The following is a 20,000-nucleotide window of genomic DNA, read 5'->3' as shown; positions in this document are numbered from 1 at the left end:
ATATTCAAGAACCATTCATATACTCAGCAGGTACTTATTAAATATCTCTCATATGCTTGACATTCTTCATGAATGTCAAGAGAGCAGTGAACAAAACAGACAAAAATCCCTGCCTTCATGGAACGTACATTCTATCAGGGGAAAAATTTTTCTTAAGGGAAGAAGCAAAATTTAAATAACATCTGCTCTTCTCTGTACTTTCAAAAAACAAACAAAAAAGAATTCCATGGCTATTCCACTTGATGTATATGCCCTCAGGGACTGTTCCACATATGCAAAGGCAGATGGGCACAGTGATGTTCGCTGAAACTTGTTCATGGTAGGGGAAATTGCAAACAAACTAAATGTCACTAGAGAAAAGGATACATAAATGTGGTTTGTTTATTTTATAGTGTGCAGCTCTGGGACCGGAAGTCTAGGATTTAATCCAGCTGTACCACTCACGGGTCTTTGTTTTTTTCCAGCTTTAATGAGAGGTCATTGACATATGACATTTGTTTTTTAAAGATTACACATATAAGTGAAATCAGACTGTGTTTGTCTTTGTCTGACTTACCTCACTTAGCACAATGCCCTCCAGGTCCACCCACGTTGTCACAAATGGCAAGATTTTACTCTTTTTATGGCTAAGTCATATTCCATATATGCACCACATCTTTGTTATCCATTTATCTATCAATGGACACTTAAGTTGCTTTCATTTCTGGGCTACTGTAAATAATGCTGCAGTGAACACAGGGGTGCATATAGGTCTTCAAATTGGTGTTTTGTTTTCTTCAGGTAACTACTCAGATGTGGAATGACTGGATTAGATGATAGTTCTATTTTTAATTTTTTTAGGAACTTCCATACATTTTTTCATAGTGGCTGCACCAATTTACTTTCCCACCAGCAGTGTATGAGGGTCCCTTTTATCCACATCCTTACCAGCTCTTGTTATTTCTCATCTTTTCGATAATGGCCAATCTGGCTGGTGTGAGGTGATACCTCATTGTGGTTTTGATTTGCATTTCCCTGATGATTAGTGATGTTGAGCATCTTTTCATGTGACTCTTGGCCATCTGCATGTCTTCTTTGGAGAGATGTCTTTTCATGTCTTCTGCCTATTTTTAGATCAGATATTTTTTGGTATTAAACTGTGTAAGTTCTTTACATATTTTGGATATTAATCCTTTGCTGGATATATGGCTTGCAAATAACTTCTCCCATTCAGTAGGTTGCCTTCTTATTTTGTTGATGGTTTCCTTTACTGTGCAAAAGCTTTTTAGTTTGATGTAATTCCATTTGTTTGTTCTAGCTTTTGTTGTCCTTGCCCAAGGATACTGGTCCAAAAAAAATATTACTAGGAGTGATGTCAGAGAGCTTACTACCGATATTTTCTTTTAGGAGTTTTATGGTTTCAGGTGTTACATTCAGGTCTTTAATCCATTTTGAGTTTATTTTGTGTGTGGTGTAAGAAAGTGGCCCAGTTTCATTCTTTTGCATATGGCTCTCCAGTTTTCCCAGCACCATTTATTGAAGAGACTGTCTTTTCCCCATTGTTTATCTAGCCTCCTTTGTCTAGATAGACCATATACATGTGGGTTTATTTCTGGGCTCTTTATTCTGTTTCATTGATCTATGTGTCTATTTTGTGCCGGTACCATACTGTCTTGATAACTATAGCTTTCTAGTATAATTTGAAATCAAGGAGCATAATACGTCCAGCATTGTTCTTCTTTCTCAAGATTGCTTTTGCTATTTGGGGTCTTTTGTTGTTCCATATAAATTTTGGTATTATTTGTTCTAGTTCTGTGAAAAATACTATTGGTATTTTGATGAGGAATGCATTGAATCTGAAGATTGCTTTGGGTAGTATAGACATTTTGACAATATTAATTCTTCCAGTCCATGATCATGTTATATCTGTCAATTTATTTTTGTTATCTTCAATTTCTTTCATCAATAAAATCTTCTTACGGTTTTCAGAGTGCAGGTCTTTAACCTACTATGTTAAATTTATCCCTAGGTATTTTATTTTATTTTATTTTATTTTATTTTATTTTATTATTTTATTTTTATTATTTTTTGATGTAGTTTAAGATTGTTTTCTTCATTTCTCTCTTTGATAGCTCATTATTAGTATATAGAAATGCAACCAATTTCTGTATGTTACTTTTGTATTCTGGAACTTTACTGAATACATTTAATAGTTCTAATAGTTTTTTTGATGATCTTTAGGGTTTTCTGTATATAGTATCATGTCATCTGCAAATAGTGACAGTTTTAATTCTTCCTTACCAATTTGAATCAAGCCTTTTATTTCTTTTTCTTGTCTGATTACTGTAGCTAGGGGTTCCAGTACTATGTTGAATAAAAGTAGCAAGAGTGGGCATCCTTATCTTGTTCTTCATCCTAGAGGAAAAGCTTTTAGCTTTTCACCATTGAACATGATGTTAGCTGTGGATTTGTCATACGTGGCTTTTATTATGGTGAGATACATTCCTTCTATAACCACTTTGTTGGGAGTTTTTAATCATAAATGGATGTTGAAGGTATGACCTAGGACAAGCACTGGAGTGAGACAAGGGTCACCCACAGTTTGGCCCTCCTGCTGCAGGCTCCCCCCCAACCACCCCTCTCACGCCTGCCTTGGGCCTGGACAATCCCACAGCATGATCTCCCTCCAGGACCCACATACCAGGCTTCCACTTCCAGCTGGGTTCTCGGCCTCATGGCTAGGACCCCAAGGAGGGCCGCTCAGACAAATGCCTAAAGGACCATGCTTGGGCCACAAAGGCTAGCTATTATGGTGTCTAGTGGCCAGGAGGATAAAAATGGATGTTGATTTTGTCAAGTGCTTTTTCAGCAACTATTTAGATGTTCATACGATTTTTATCCTTTGTTTTGTTAATGTGTATCACATTGATTTTTTAAAAGATTTTATTTATTTATTTGACAGAGACACAGCGAGAGAGGGAACACAAGCAAGGGGAGCAGGAGAGGGAGAAGCAGACCCCCCACTGAGCAGGGAGCCCAAAGCAGGGCTCGATCCTGGGACCCTGGGACCATGACCTGAGCCGAAGGCAGACGCTTAACGACTGAGCCACGCAGGCGCCCTCACATTGATTTGCAGATGGTGTACCATCCTTGCATCCCTGGAATAAATTCCACTTGATCATGGTGTATGATCCTTTTAATGTAGTGTTGAATTTGATTTGCTAATATTTTTTTGAGGATCTTTGCATCTATGTTCATCAAGGATATTGGCCAAAATTTTCTTTCTTTTGTGGTGTCTTTCTCTGATTTTAGTATCAGGGTAATGCTGGCCTCATAAAATGAGTTTGGAATTGTTACTTCCTCTTCAGTTTTTTTTTTTTTAAGATTTTACTTATTTATTAGACAGAGAGAGAGAGCATGAGCAGGGGGAGCAGCAGAGGGAGAGGGAGAAAAGCAGGCTCCCTGTGGAGCAAGGAGCCGGATGTGGGGCTCGATCCCAGGACCCTGGGATCACGACCTGAGCCGAAGGCAGACACTTAACCAACTGAGCCACCCAGGTGCCCCTCCTTTTCGGTTTTTTGGAATAATTTGAGAAGGATAGGGACTAACTCTTCTTTAAATGTTTGGTAAAATTTACCTGTGAAGCTCTCTGGTCCTGGACTTTTGTTTTTTGGGAGTTTTAAAATTACTGATTCAGTTTCATTACTTGTAATTGATCTATTTAGATTTTCTATTTTTTCATGATTCAGTCTTGGAAGATTGTGTGTTTCTAGGAATTTGTCCATTTCTTTTGTTTTCCAGTTTGTTGGCATATAATTATTTGTGGTAGTCTCTTATAATTCTTCGTATTTCTGTGATATCAGTTGCAACTTCTCTTTAGTTTCTTATTTTATTTATTTGGGTCCTTTCTCTTTTTTTTCTTGCTGAGTCTTTTTTTCTTCATGAAGTTTATTGATTTTGTCTATCTTTTCAAAAAAATCAGCTATTAGTTTCATTGATCTTTTCTTTTGTCCTTTTTTTAGTCTCTATTTCATTGATTTCTGCTTGGATCTTTATTATTTCCTTCCTTCTGCTAACTTTGGGCCTTGTTTTTTCTCCTTTTTTAGTTCTTTTAGGTATAAAGTTAGATTTTTGGGGGGATTTTTTTATTTCTTGAAGTAGGTCTGTATCACTATGAACATCCCTCTTAGAACAGCTCTTGCTATAGCCCAGAGATTTGGAAAGTTGTGTTTCCATTTTAATTTGTCTGAGCTATTTTTTTATTTTCTTATTGGTGTGTTCATTGACACATTGAGTGTCATTTAGTAGCAGGTTGTTTAGTCTCCAAATGTTTGTGTTTTTTTCAGTTTTCTTTTTTTAATTGATTAGTGTCTCGTTTCATACCACTGTTATCAGAAAAGATGCTTGATATGACTTAAGTCTTCTTGAATTTATTGAGACTTGTTTTGTGGCCTAACATATAATCTATGTGTGACAGTGTTCCATGTGCACTTGAAGAGAATGTATATTCTGCAGTTTTTGGATGAAATGTTCTGTATATTAAGCCCATTAGGTCTACTATGTTGTTTAAGGCCAATGTTTCCTTATTGATTTTCTGCCTGGATGATCTCTTCATTGATGAAAGAGGGGCATTAAAGTCCCCAGTATTATTGTATTACTGTCAATTTCTCCCTTTTTGCCTGCAAATATTTGCTTTATCTGTTTAGGTGCTCCTATGTTGGATGCATAAATATTTACGAATGTTCTATCCTCTTCTTGGATTGACCCCTTTATCATTATGTAATGTCTTTTGTCTTTTGTTATCTTTTTTTTTTAAAAGATTTTATTTATTTTTTAAGAGAGAGAACGAGCACGAGTGGGGGTGGGGAGGAGCAGAGAAAGAGCGACAAGCAGACTATGTGCTGAGCGTAGAGCCCAACATGGGGCTCGATCCTGTGACCCTGAGATCATAACCTGAGCTGAAATCCGGAGTTGGATGCTCAACCGACTGAGCCACCCACGTGCCCCCAGTCTTTGTTTTAAAGTTGGTTTTGTCTGATATGAGTATTGCTTTTCCAACTTTGTTTTCTTTTCCACTGGCATGGAATATCTTTTTCTATTTCTTCACTTTCAGTCTGTGTGTCATTAGAGCTGAAGTGAGTCTTAATTTCTTCATCTGTACCACAGGGGTTACTAACAGTATTTATCTCACAGGTCTATTTGAGCATTATATGAGAAATGTAAATCCATTAGAATAGTGTTGGAACAGAGTAAGCACTTAATAAATGTTAGCTATATTTGTTGATAATGGAGCACTACATATAGCGGTTAAAAGGAATGGACTAAGTCTATATATAAACATGAATAGATATAAAAATATACTTTATTTCATTCAACAAATATTTATTGTGTACCTACTATATTCCAGGCAGTCTTCTAGGTACTTGAGAATAATTAGTGAACACAACAAAGATCCTACCCTCATGGACCTTGTATGCCAGAGGTAGGGAAGCAGTTGTAAAGTATAAAGAAATTATATGTTATGTTAGAAGGGATAAGTGCCCTGGAAAAGGGAAAAGAGAAGTATAGTAAAGGTGTTGGGAATGCCAGAGTTAAGGGCAGGGGGTTAGTTGAATTTTAAGCCAACAAAACAAATATGAGAAAATGTTAACAATTATAGCTCCAGGTGGTAGGTATACAGATATTTATTATATTATTTTTCCTTTTCTATATATTTAAAGTGTTCTTCTTGAAAATTCCTCTCCATGCCATGAGATAAAAAAAAAATAATAATAAGGAGTCTGAAATACGAAGGGAGTCAGCTAAGAAGCAGAAAAGAATTTAAAAGGAGCTAAATGAGAACTATTTTAAAAAAAGAATCCAAAGAAACTGTTGGACTTTTAGTCCATTAGAAATAGAGATGAATAGAATCACAATTCAGAAAATCAAAGAGTAATATAGAAGACACATGATAATAAATACAATCAAATAAAACCATAGTAAATATAACCAAAGCTACGATTACAGATAGAATAGCACATATTTCTGAGTTGAAGACCTAAACAAAAGTGATAAAAAGATAAAGTCAGTACTTAGACATATACTAGTAAGACTGTTGCAAAGCTATTATTAACTACTCCAACCTCCTTAGTTCCTTTTTGTTGGGTGTGGCAATGTGCCAACAATAAAACTACTTTTTCCGGGGGCGCCTGGGTGGCTCAGTCGTTAAGTGTCTGCCTTTGGCTCAGGTCATGATCCCAGGCTCCTGGGATCGAGCCCTGCATCGGGCTCCCTGCTCCACGGGGAGCCTGCTTCTCCCTCTCCCACTGCCCCTGCTTGGGTTCCCTCTCTCGCTGTGTCTCTCTCCGTCAAATAAATAAATAAAATCTTAAAAAAAAAGCAAACAACAACTACATTTTCAAGGCTCTCTTGCTGCTTTCCGCCATGTAGAATATGGATGTGAAAGCTGGAGCTGCAGGAGGAGGCACAGAATAGAGGAGGGAAGGAATGGAAGCCTCATGCTAAGAAAGGTGGAAGATACCTGGATTCACTGTTGACCTGGGTCCATGTGAAATCTCTGTATTTTTTGTATGTAATATATAAATTTTTAAAAGACACTGTTACCTGAGTTTTCTGCTAAATGCAATTAAACCCATTTCTAACTGAAACATTGTTGAACTATAAACATTTGTGGGAAAGGATTGTAATCCACTAGTTCTCATCCAGCCAAACTGCTCATGTGTGAAGACAATATAGGGTCTTTCTCAGACACACGAGAGCTCGCAAAGTATGTAACACCCACGTATCCCGACTCCGTGTAGATCTGAGGTAAAATTCAGGCAGCACAGCATTCACGCTGTGTAAACCTGGACCAATTATTTAACCTCTTGAAGGTTTAGTTTCTTTATCTAAAAACTAGAGAAAATATTATTTACTCATAAGATTGTTGTAAAGGTTAAGGAGAGATAATATATGCCAAGCCCCTTGTGTATGTTTAGCACTCTTGAAAAGAAAATCGATTGCAACAACCAAATTTAGCCCACCAGGAGAAGAATCAAAGACATCTTGAAAAGAATATCCTTGGGGTGCCTGGCTGGCTCAGTCCATAGAGCATGTGACTCTTGATGTCAGGGTCGTGAGTTCAAGCCTCATGTTGGGCATAGAGCCTACTTAAAAAAAAAATCCTTCTATATGGTATCGGTCAAAAATGTCTCCTCAACAAAATAAGAAAATAAAAGTATAAATTGTATAAAGGAAAGATTCATAACTACTGGATATAATTTAAAAAGTAAGAAAATACTGGAAAAGAAGATAGTGAAGAATTTATACATTAAGCTTAGTGGAACAAAACAAAGAGTCCAGTAACAGACCTAATTAGTTTATCATTTAGTATATTAAAAAAAAAGTATTTTAAAGCAATGGGGAATTGACAAAGTATTCAGTTAATGGGTTTGGGATAACCAGGTTCCCATGTGGAAAAAAAACCCAGTTAGATCCTTAACCAATACAGCATACCAAAATAAAATTTTAGATGAATTGGGGAGTACAATGTAATAGAACAAAGAGGAATATTTTCATAAACCTGGGGTGGGAAAGACTGTTATCAGAGGCAGAAAATAGAAAGTAAAAGATGGATACATATGACTAGAAAATTTCTAAAAATTTAGACTTCTATGTTAGAGTTTATCGTAAACAAAATTTTTAAAAAATTTACATATTCAGTAAGGAGATAACGTTTATTAACAAAGGATATGAAAATGCAGTTCATAAAAGAATATTTCTAAATGATCAGCACATGTAAAAATAATCTTGCTGATAATCAAAGAAGTTGGTACAAAGTAAATGGTTAACTCTAGGGCACTGGAAAAGTAAGTTATGATACATCCAAGTGAATATTTATGTCATAATCATTAAAAATAATGTCATAGCAAGATATTTCATGAGTTGGGAAATAATTGCTTTGGAAGTAAGTTTGGTGAAAACTTGGTATGCTCTATATTATGTTTCTGTTTTTAATGTAACAAAACATCGGATAAAAAAGAAATTCTATCTACCTATCTACTCACCTACCTATCCTTCTGTCTCCTGGAAAGAAGATCAGAATGTTCATAATTATGTTTAGTTGGGGGAATATGGGAACCTCCCCTTTTTTGCAGTTTTCTGTTTAAAAATATTCTGCAGTGAATATATATTTCTTTGCTAATTAGGAAGGAAAAACAATATTTTTAAGGTTTGTGTAGACAAGGACAGGAGCCAGCTTGAAGGGATACCTACCGGTGAAATTTGGGACAACTTGAGCATCATAAAGAATAAGGATGTTAAAGATTATTAAAAGGGAATGGGAGGGGCGCCTGGGTGGCTCAGTAGTTAAGCGTCTGCCTTCGGCTCAGGTCATGATCCCAGGGTCCTGGGATCGAGCCCCACATCGGGCTCCCTGCTCCACGGGAAGCCTGCTTCTCCCTCTCCCACTCCCCCTGCTTGTGTTCTCGCTGTCTCTCTGTCAAATAAATAAATAAAATCTTTTTAAAAAAGGGGGGGAAGGGGAAAGAAAGCTCCTCTTTACAAGACAATGCCACAAAGTAATAGAAGAAATTACATAATGAGAAAAATCAACATTCTGCAGTTCCTAATGTAATACTTGATTCAGGCAATGGTCAGCAATGAAAGTAAAGATCATTGAGGGAAAGGATGGTGGGCAATAGGATCATTACATGGAGTCTCACAGTGTCACTGCCCACCCCCCCATCCCTGCCTTCTTGCCCTGATGTTATCTAATATATATATATTTTTTTATTGTTATCTAATATTACAAGTGAAGCAATGTTCCTCTACAGAGGAGAGATCTGGCTGCCACCACCTTTTAGCCAAGTGACCAGAGGGAACATGATAGTACAGACTGTCATTATGTGCAAACAGAAGTATACAAACATTACCTCTGTACCTTCCTTCCAAAAATGTGTCACCTAGATCTAATCCTGAGGAAACCATCAGAAAAACTCAGAATGTGGGGTTTTCTAAAGCCAGCTGACCTGGACTCTTCAAAAAGGGAAACCAAAGAAGGCATGAGGACAGTTGTAGATTAAAAGACACCAAAGAGACATAAAACCAGATGCAGTATCAGAACTATGAAAGACACTATTAGGACCATCAGGGAAATCTAAAATTTTTAAATTTAAAAAATTCTATTAACATTAGCTATTATAAATTAGTGTTCATTTTCTAGATGTGCTCGTGTTATTGTAGTTATGTAGGAGAATGTCCTTGTCCATAGGAGATGCTTGACTAGGAATTTAGGAGCCAAGTGTCACAATGTCTGCAAGTTAGTTTTTGAATGGTTCATTAACAGTTCATATGTGAGAAAGAAAATAAATGAGGCCAAATGTTGACAACTGGTGGCTGGAGATGAAGGGTAAGCAATGTTGATTGAATTATTGTTTCGACTCATTTCTAAGGGTTTGAACATCTAAATATGAAAGGTAATGGGGGGAAGTTCAGGTGGAAATAAAAAGGAGAGAGAAGAGTGAAATACATGAGACATAAGGGACATGGCATCCAGGTACAATGTGTGGATCTTGTTGGCTCTCACTTCCAACAAATCAACCCTAGGGACACATTTATGAGAGAATCCGGGAAATCTGAACACTGGTGGGATGTTTGGTGAAATGAAGTATGAAGCAGGTGAAACGAGATCGGCTATAATTGTTTTTTTTTTTTTTTTTGAGAGAGTGAGCACGTGTGCTGGAGGGAGGGGCAGAGGCAGAGAGAGAGAGAGAGAGAGAGAGAATCTTAAGCAGGTTCCACCCCCAACATGGAGCCCTCTGCGGATCTTGATCTTGATCTCACAATGCTGAGATCATGACCTGAGCCAAAATCAAGAGTCAGATGCTTTACCAACTGAGCCACCCAGGCACCCTTGCTGTGATAATTATTGAACCTGGGTCATGGGTCCATAGGGAGTGATTGTATTATCCTGTCTACTTTTGCATGTTGGGAAACTTCCATAGAAAAGTTGGGGGTGCAACTCAAAATTGCATAGTAACATTGGACTTTGTCAGGGAGTGAGTGACCAATAGATATCTAAATATGTTCCCATGGGTATACATAAGAATTACACAGAAGAGTGGTAAGTTGTGAAATCAAGATTAGTACCCGAATTTCTCTCATAGCAGTGATTTTAAGTGAGTTGCATGGGAGGGGGGAGCTGTGGTAGTGAAGGTTACATGGAAGTAATTGTCTTTCTATTTTTTTCCTTTTCTCTTATTTTTATCCTCTCAATTTCCCCAGTGCATGAGGCTCTTGACCACCATAAAGAAAGCTAGAGCTGATGCATTGTCTTCATTACTTCTGAAGCTGATGGAATGGTATTTATTGCTTCCACCTAAGTTTGAGAAATTCAAGATTTGTCTATTTCATCAGTTCTTATGTAGCTAGGAGAGCTTTTATTGTCCTGCAGATTCCAGATGCTACTGTACCTGCCAGTGCTAATTTAACATTCAGCTGAAGATAAACACAAGGTTTCGAAAGGAATGATCATTCAGGAAGATCATACAAACCTCCTACTCCCCCCAGCCTCCCCAGGATCCGTGAGAGCTGTAAAGGTGAAAAACACTCATATTTTTGCATGCCTGTTGGTTAGGAGGACCAGTTAGGCTACAGTCAGATATCTCTTAGGGAATGATGAGCAGGTGGTCTAGCCCCATGGTGGCCCTGAACAATTTAACTTTGACTCTAAGGCAGAATTTTACAATTAAGGAGGGCAGTAGTTTCTTCGTTGTGCGTGTGTTTTCTTTTCTTTCTTTTTTATTTTTTAAGATTTTATTCATTTGAGAGAGAGACAGAGAGAGCACACAAGCAGGGGGAGAGGCAGAGGGAGAAGCAGGCTCCCTGCTGAGCCAGCCAGGAGCCTGATGTGGGGCTTGATCCCAGGACCTGGAGATCATGACCTGAGCCAAAGGCAAACACCCAATCATCTGAGCCACCCAGGCACCCCTGTGTTTTGTTTTCTAAAAGGAAAAAGGATTGAAATAAAATGTGAATTGGATACTCATGTCTTAAAGCTTTTTTAAAGGAAACATTAGAGAGTGAGAATATTAACTTCCACTAGATAATATAAGCCATAAAGAGGAAAACAAGAGTAGACAAGCCTATGTACAGGAGAAGAAAAATTCAACTCTGAAAATGGTAAAAGACCACAATGAAACCTATGAATGGCAGACTTAATAGGAAAACAAACAAGACTTAAAAGGGATATCAAATCTGGGACAAAAAAAAAAAAACCCAAAAAAACTCTTGGAACCAATATCCATAACTTTGCTTAACTTAGTATATACAGAGATAAGGAAGATAAGTTATACACTACTATTTAGCCTCTGAATGCAGTTTTTATTATTTAGACTAGGTAACACTGATGAAAATACTTTAGAAACTCTAAAATATTCACAAATATAAAATACACATGCACTTAGTGCTTCCTTTAGATTTTTTTCTAAGGTGTCATCATAGTAACTGTTTGCCTTGGAGGTTAAAGTTTGGACTTACGATTTGGGCTTTTCAGTTTGAGTATCTTTAAAGTCAAATAAAAGACATGTACATGGAAAGGAGGCAGATTTGTTTCATCAAATCTCCTTTATACTTTTGTGTCACGCTGTATCCGTGGTGGAGTTTAAGTGGCTACATTTCCTTGCCACCTCTCCTGTGGTTTAGTTCCCTCCACTTTCACTGGGGGCCAGCACAGCGACTCGCTTTGACCAGCAGAACGGGGTGGAAGCCTAGCAGCTTGCACTCGTGCCCTCTGAACTACCGCGGCTGGTGAAGAGGCCTGGGTTAACCCCCCTGAGGCTGAGAAACCACAGGGGCTGAGGGGCGGGCCGGCAGTCAGCGGACTCCTGAATAGAGGAGGCCCGCGGAGACCACCTAGCGCCTCCCCCGTCAGAGGACTGTGGCTGCACGAACGGTCCCAGGCCCGTCCCAGGCAGGACGGGCAGGACTGCCCCCATGCGCCCAACCCAAACTGCCGATCCATGAACTCAGTTCATTACCTTTCCCGGCAACAGGCTTCCTGGGATGGGAGCACCATCATGAATCACTTTGATCATCTGTTCCCACTTTAAACACCCCACATCCCTTTGGTGATCTCATGTCACACGGTTTCCATGCTTTTCAGACCTTACACTGACCTGGTCACTCTTCTCTGGACATAGTCCAGCTTGCCAAATCTCTCTTTACATTGTGTAGCACTCAGAACGGAAAACTGCTGCAAATACGATTTGCCCCTTTTACCTGCTCTGGTTCTTTCCTAGAGCTCCTTTCTCATAACAAGACCCCGAAACAGGAGCTTTACCTCTCGTGCTTTTAACCCCCTCCCCCAGCGGCAGAATTTTCTCACGTCTCAGGATCCAAGTCCACTGGTGTTGCCTTTATAATGCTTCCCTGTCTGAACTGTTCCCGACCCCAAAGTCTCTTCTCCTTCATCCGTACAGCTCTTTACACTGAGTGTTAGGTCCGCTGTGTCTGGCTCCTTGGCTAGGCTCTGAATTCCTTGAAAACAGCTATTTTGTTTTCTTTTTGTACCTTAACACTTCACCCAGTACTTGGCATATATTAAATGCTTAGTAAATGTTTAATGAGTTGGATAATTATCTAATATTCTCTGGGTATTAAAATACATTATCTTCTCGTCTACATTTTTCCACAAGGCCATTAAGAGAGACCATCAGATTCCTGTCTAAATCAAGATGTAAGATTATGTCCATTGAATTTTTCCCTGTTTACCAACTCAGTCCATCAGCTATGGTGCTGCTTTCTTTTTAAATGCTGTCAAGCCTGCTGAAGAATTTTGACAGAAATGTTTGTTTCCTGTTTCTGGAATGTGTTCACTCATTCTTGAACATTGAGGCGTTTGCTTTATTTTGGTTTTTCATCTCTTTCATTCACAGCCATACGAATTCACTTGCAGTAATTTCAAGATTACATACACACTCCGGCGTATTTTACTACTGTGGCACATCAACAGTTGGGGTTGGTAAATTTGATCTCATGCGTTATAACTATTAATACAATAATAGTACTTTACATCGTTAAAGTGCCTCACCATTTGCAAAATGTTTCCCCAGATCTGATCTCATCCGCGCCTCAGGCGAATGATAGGTAGGTGGATAGGTAGTGATGCTTATCTGTGGTTTTCGGTCAGGGAAATAGCTTAGAGAGAGAGGTCACCTGACTGAGTAGAGAGTCAAGAATTGAACCCAAGCCTTTCAGAGCAATTTAGAAGCTTGTTTAGGATCTGGGCTCTGGTGCCTTATGCGCATTCTGCTCAGTCCTGATTAAAGAGAGCTTTTCTCACGGAGAAGGACAAACACACACCACCAGTTGAACAGCTCTGCTTTCTCCGTGCGTTTCCTGTTCTTGTCATTCTCCAACCTTTTTTCCTCCAAGCTTTTACCTTTTTATTCTCCCCTACCCGGCTTTGTGTTCTGAGCATACCCGTTTGGTCATACATTCTGCTTGCCTGCAGAATTTGTTTTGGTGCTGCAGGGACGAAGGAAAGAAACGGACACTCGTGCCGGGCGCTGCACCCGTGACTCCCCATGTTATTGGATCAGTGTGGTGACCTAGCAGGACAGGTGAAATCATCCTTCGTTTCTACAGATGACGAGAGAAGGCTCAGAGATTTACGCAGTTACTACCTACCATCACATCCATCTCCCCCCAAGTTGTCTCAATAAAGATTTCAAGTGGAAATATCTGCCCTCGGAAGTGATTTTGTGCAGAATTTAATATGCTTTTTTGTTGGTTTTGTTTTGTTTTAAAGGGGGCACACCATGATGGTTTTCCTTTTTTCTGTGATATTTTCGTATTTTGAGAGTGTGGGAGTTTAGGAAGTCCTGGGGAAGGCCGGCTATACCTCTTGCCTTCCAGTGTGGTTGTTCCCGTTTGGTGTGGGTCACTGTTAAGATGTAAACTGTTACCTGGATAAGGGTTGCGCACCCATGCAGCCCTGTTATACACCTCTCATACCTCAGCAAGAATTAGTGTCTCAGATGGGTCATTACAGAGACCAGAGCTCCAAGGAGCTGGGACCCGGGACAGGTGAGAGATGGGGGGAAAGGGCCAGGCTGCCACCTGGGGGCTGGCATTGGGGGCGGGTCTGGGGGGAGTGCACTGGTGCATCCCTGCGCAACAGGCAATGAGGACTGGTGCCCACGAGGAGGCTGTCGTCACACCTTCTCCTTAACCTCCCGATCTAGAGTCAGTCTTGGTGCTGCGGAAGTCAATGCGGTGACCACACTTCTGAGTTTTAGGAGTTGGGCCGCACACACAGCCTCCACCTTCTAGAGATGATAAGCATCTCTCTCTTTAAATTGAATTTCAACAACACGCAACCTGGTGGCCTCATAATTACAAACTGCTAAATGTTAGAGATGGAAGGAAATAATCTCTATAATGACTGTGCTTAGTCATAAAGCAATCTCTTATTTCCCCACTTTCTAGACAATTGCAACACGACTTTCCCAGGGCCCTGATTTTCAGCACGGATGATTTTTTCTTCAGGGAAGATGGTGCCTATGAGTTCAATCCTGACTTCCTGGAGGAAGCGCATGAGTGGAACCAGAAAAGAGGTGACAAATTCCTTTCCAAATTCCCCGGGAAATCCTATCGTGCACATAGGTAGTAGCTGCTGCAGAATGAATACGTTTTCTAGAAGGAGCGTAATCAAAAGTTCTGCCATTCCCCCCCCCTAAACAGAATGTCAGAACATAACCTCCCTAGATTCCAGGAAAAAGAAAATGATTGGTAATGGGTTCTGAAATATGTGGCACTAAAGTTGTGTAATGAGAACAGCTGTGATAAAAAAATAACAAAATATGGAGTACACTCACCCTTCTGATTGTTGCATGTTGTTCACTTGTTCTGTAACATTGTGTTGCAGCCAGAAAAGCAATGAGGAATGGCATATCCCCCATTATTATTGATAATACCAACCTCCACGCCTGGGAAATGAAGCCCTATGCAGTCATGGTAGGAAGAAGCATCATTCCGAATTTTCAGTTACGGACATTTTGTGAGAAAGTTGCAACATTTGTTCTTTCCTCTTCTTCTGATCTGCCATGATCTCATCTTTATTAATCGTAGCTCTCTCAGGGCGCAGGTAAAGAGGTTTAATTTTAGTGTTTCTCGGTTGTTCAATGGCTGAAATTTGCTGAGATGCTAATTATCACCTCAGGGTACGTTTTTAAATTGTCCTTGGTCTGAATTCTTGATAGTTTTTCTGTCTTGATTGTTTCCCAAGGGGAGACATACATGCCCAGGAGCACCCTCTGAGACTTACACAGAAATACTGGTTGGATGACGCTACTAGCCGAGTGGTTGATAATAATAAGCCCCTTCTGTCTTTGGCAAGCCAGGGATTTCAGCGCTGGGCGGTATTGGTGCGGGAGAGTCTGGGGCAACTTTTTTTTGGTTTAAAAACAGATTGAGAATTAGCACTCTAACCCTATTTGGATACTAGAATATAAATATACAAAGATAACAACTCGGCTCTCTGTTGTCAGAATAGGAAAGAACAGTAAGATGAATAAAACATTGTGCATAGTTTTAATTTTGAAATATGTCTGAAAAAAAATCAGATCTCTTATGGTAGTAAGTTTTCACTTCCTATTGGGTATATAGACAGGAGAAAAGATCCTGAAACACACAGGGCAGGAAGAAGATAGCTGAGTAGTCTGATTTTGTCACACACAATCCCCACTTGGCTAACTGTAAAGGGAATATCTCCAAAACGGGGCTTGTGACTTCTTTTTAATTTGGGGGCAAACTAGCTTCTATACAGGTACGCTTTTCTCGAACTGTATGTCCATCAGGTTTACTTGGGCCCAGCCTGTGGGACTTTGGGTTCGCGAGTAGGAAGGAATGAACATCAGCTTTGTGGTTACTTCAGTTCATGGACCAAGAATCCACTTGGGAGAGAAATGAACAGGGACATGAGTAGTCTAATCAAGGCAACAACTCAAAACCAAGAGTTAGCGGGAGAGTGGCTTAAGGGAAGACATTTTACTTTTTTATTTTTTATTATCTGGAATGTACAATCTTTTTCAGCCATCCACAGCTATTAGTAAGACCCAGAAATTAGATATTTTCCACTTATGATATTTGAATCCTTCTCTAATTAGAGGGGTCCATCTCAAGAATGAAGAGGAAATCTTTTTACTTTGCTCTTTTCGTTCTGTATTTTAGAACATAATAAACAATAGTGATAATAAAGTTCAGATTTTGAGATAAAAAAAGTAGTAGCCAATTTATGAATGCAAAGAATATTTGGATGTTTATATGGAAACTGTAATCATTTTCTAAACTCGAGGAAAATGGGGCACAGTGCACTGGGCCAAACTGTGTTGCATAGAGGGGAAAGCTCCCTTTGGCGGGAAGAGTTTGTAAAGAGTATGGGAAAATCACTTTTATTTCATAAGCTCTGTTCCTGTGGCACCCTGACTTTCTAACCAAGGTGTGAGGGATGGGACAGGGCATTTGACAGAAGAAACTATGCTAATCATATAAGGGACTTTGAGAAGCCACTGAATGTATTTCTCATACCTGTGAATAGGATATTTAAAACTAGTCCAGCTATCTATTTTTTAAAAATGTCCCAAAACAAAGAACCGTTATAATTTTCCTACATAGTAGATAAAATGGACCAAAATTTATCATTGGGAGCCATAATATAATCTGAGAGTGGCTAAGCATGGAAATGAACCAACTGTACTTATTAAGATAAACTCAGGCCTTGGATTACTGGTAAAACAGAGGACTTGTAGAAAGGATTTGTAGTAAATGTGAAATGGCAGCATAAACATTCCCAAACATACATACCATGTCTTCAATGTTTTATGTACTTTTGAAAAATCAGGCACTTGAAAATAACTATGAAGTTATATTCCGAGAACCTGACACTCGCTGGAAATTCAACGTTCAAGAGTTAGCAAGGTACTTCTTTGTTTTTCTAGTTCCTCATTATGTATCCTGCTATTTTCAGGTATTTCAGACCGAACAAAAGAATCTTTTCAGGCTGGAAATGGACATGGTAGTTTTCAGGCCAGAAATGGTAATTCTTGGAAATTGATAACTTTGGAATTATTAATGTGAAGACTTTAGTTTTGGGTCAGTTTTCTAATATAATGCTAAATGCTAAACCTTGGCTTGGACTTGGTCCTTTTAAAGGACACATATAACTTTCTGCTGAAATGCTTCTTCATTAATGAGCGTTTGAAAGCACTTTTCTCTGCATGGGATTGCACATGTCAGTGGTGTTTCTGCATTTAGGCTAAATCTTTAAAGGTCTTTAGATGTTGAACAGTCTGTGGTTCATTTATGGTCTAGATGCTGCTTCTAATTTATAAAGCAATACATGTCCAAGTAATACTAACTTGTTGACTGAGTGCATGAGTTCTGATATTCACTATGTGTTACTAGATGATGCCAGTGATTTAAAGTAACCAGTGAGATCAGAATTTACTTTTTAGGAATAAGGCTAGTTCATTCTATGGTTACAAGCAGATAGCGTTTCCAAAGTGGGTCTGTGGCCCAGCCTCCTCAGGATTGCCTGAGGGGGTTGTTGAAATTCTAGTTCATGGGCCCCATTCCATTGTGGGGAATCTCTGGTAATTGCATTTTGAACTATATCCCCAGTGGTTTCTCATGCCCACTTGAATTTAAGATTATTTTAATTAGCATCTAGAAGTACCTAGGACTGACTGACATGAATTGATTATAGAGATATGCATGATTAACAGGCAAATATACAATAAAAAGATCTCACGGTGTTCTTTTACGTCTTGAAGCACAGAATTGAGACTTCCAGAAACAAAGCATCGGTGAAGGTCTTGCTCTTTGCTAGGTTCAGGGCGGCATGCAAAACAGGAGTGGAGCCTGAAAGAGAACTCCTTAAGGGGACCTCACGCTTCTGTGAGAGTTAAGTCCTGAGACAAGGGAGTGCATCTCTAAGTAAAATGCAAGTAATTCCTTTTGATAGGCTGCCTTAAGTAAATGTTTGCATTTGTTCCCACGTAGAAGAAACATTCATGGAGTCCCAAGAGAAAAAATACACCGAATGAAGGAGCGGTATGAACATGATGTTACCTTTCACAGCGTGCTTCACGCCGAAAAGCCCAGCAGAATGAACAGAAACCAGGACAGGAATAACGCGTCCCCTCCCAACGGCGCACGTTACTGGAATCCCTACGCAGAGTTTCCCAACCGGAGGGCTCCTGGGGGCTTCACACACGAGGGCTCCTGTAACAGAAGAGGCGGTTGTCACCATGGATATTAGAAGCCTGTCTGACAGGCATTCGAAATTTTCCTAAATCAGTTTTTACTGCCAATTTTGGTATTTATTCTTTGTTCGGTTTTCGTCAAAGCTCTAATTCCAGTGTAAATAGTCCGACCTGAAAGTTTTTGAGCAGAAGCCATTATACTTCATCTTCGCCGAGCATTTGTTTAAGTGATCCTGTATGCATGGTCCGACGCTGGGAATTCGGCCGCTTTGATTGTAAACAGAGTTCCTTTCTCTAGGGAAGCCAGAGATTGGAAACTGAAACCTGAGAACGTACCCAAGCACAGAATCAGTCACCTAAGTCCGAGATGTAGAAGCTTCAGTACCACTTTCTCTGAAGAAATCTATTTTTCCAGGAAATTCATCTCCATCAGGAAAGTTGGAAAGGTGGGGGAGAAGTGGGAGGCAGGAAAAACGGTGCCGTTGCTACTCTGAGAATCTGTGTATCCTCCAAATGTGCGAGGTGTGGCTGTCAGGATGATACTGATTTTCCTTTAGAACGCACATGCCAGAGAGCATACACCTAAGGGAATGTTGTCCTTCAAAGTAGACACTTGGGGAATTACTCCTCTATTCTAGTGATGTGTTATTGTTAAAGAGGTCTGTCGGATCCTTCTTTTAAAAATTTTTTTGGAGACAGAGAGCAAGAGCGGGAGAGCGAGAGTGGGGGAGAGGGAGAGGGGGAGGGAGAGAGGATCCTAAGCAGGCTCCTCGCTCAGCAGGGAGCCCACTGCAGGGCTTGATCTCACGACCCTGAGATAAGACCCGAGCTGAAATCAAGAGTCAGGTGCCCAACCAACTGAACCACCCACGTGCCCCTATCGAATCCTTAACAGCCCTACAAGCTACTGAGGAAAATCAGTGTCATTACTTAAAGTCACATCTTGGTTTTAAATTACCACTTTATTGAATAAGTTTAACCTAACTTTTGGCTGTTGTGCTAATAGTGTAAATTAAAGAAGCCTGACTTTATAAAGCACCAATTTTTAAGAGTTAAAGCAGTTTTTAAAATTATGCCTGTTAATAGACATGTGTGTGATCACTTGGCTGCCCAAATGTTTGGGAGTGCAAGGAATTAAACATCCCAAGATAGAAATCATACAGGGCTATGTCTAAGCCATGCCCCTTGGAAGATGACCAGTCTTGGTGTTTTATGTGGCATTAAGACAAAGTTCTGCCACAACTCTGGAATGTCCCTCTTATGCCGATACTGAATCTATGATTCCAAATTAAATCTCAGCAGGTTAGAATCACATTTGGTGTGAGACCATGATTAAGTAAGACCATGTAGGATGTATGCTTTATTTCTTGTTGGCCAACAGCTTCTTTCTAATGTTCTGTGAAATATTAAGTGTCCTATATAATGGTGCTTTTATGGCTATTAAAAATTATATATGGTATTGCTTTCTATGGATTTGTCACTGAATCTAAACATTTTTTGGACCAATGATATAAAAAAGTTATTCCCCTAAATCCCATAGAATTCTACCATATTAAGAACCAGTTTTTCTTTTTTTTTAAAATTTTTTATTGTTATGTTAATCACCATATATTATTACATCATTTGTTTTGGTGTAGTGTTCCATGATTCATTGTTTGTTCATAACACCCAGTGCTCCATGCAGAATGTGCCCTCTTTAATACCCATCACCAGGCTAACCCATCCCCCTACCCTCCTCCCCTCTAGAACCCTCAGTTTGTTTTTCAGAGTCCATCA

At 39.5% G+C, this 20,000-nt stretch overlaps 1 protein-coding gene across 4 annotated transcripts in view; it reads left to right on the top strand.

The window, feature by feature from the left end:
* N4BP2L1 (NEDD4 binding protein 2 like 1) overlaps nucleotides 1-19,683 on the top strand; it is a 28,925-nt gene extending 9,242 nt beyond the window's left edge. The window contains exons 1-5 of one of the 4 annotated variants that reach the window (XM_028105744.2): nucleotides 5,427-5,461; nucleotides 14,449-14,576; nucleotides 14,888-14,976; nucleotides 16,862-16,938; nucleotides 18,022-19,683. In XM_028105744.2, coding sequence (XP_027961545.2) covers nucleotides 5,442-5,461; nucleotides 14,449-14,576; nucleotides 14,888-14,976; nucleotides 16,862-16,938; nucleotides 18,022-18,280 — 573 coding nt within the window. In that variant the 5' untranslated portion in view covers nucleotides 5,427-5,441 and the 3' untranslated portion in view covers nucleotides 18,281-19,683. Of the gene's footprint in view, nucleotides 1-5,426; nucleotides 5,462-14,448; nucleotides 14,577-14,887; nucleotides 14,977-16,861; nucleotides 16,939-16,987; nucleotides 17,057-18,021 lie in introns of those variants that run through there. The other 3 variants (XM_028105733.2, XM_028105737.2, XM_028105751.2) reach the window with 3 other exon arrangements.
* Nucleotides 19,684-20,000: the final 317 nt, after the last annotated feature.

Source organism: Eumetopias jubatus, unplaced genomic scaffold, assembly GCF_037043125.1.
Source record: "Eumetopias jubatus isolate StellerSeaLion01/CBP00866 unplaced genomic scaffold, mEumJub1_p1.0 scaffold_3, whole genome shotgun sequence".
Classification (NCBI taxonomy): domain Eukaryota; kingdom Metazoa; phylum Chordata; class Mammalia; order Carnivora; family Otariidae; genus Eumetopias; species Eumetopias jubatus.
Note: the sequence above shows the minus strand (reverse complement) of the source record. Positions and strands in the feature narration are given on the sequence as shown.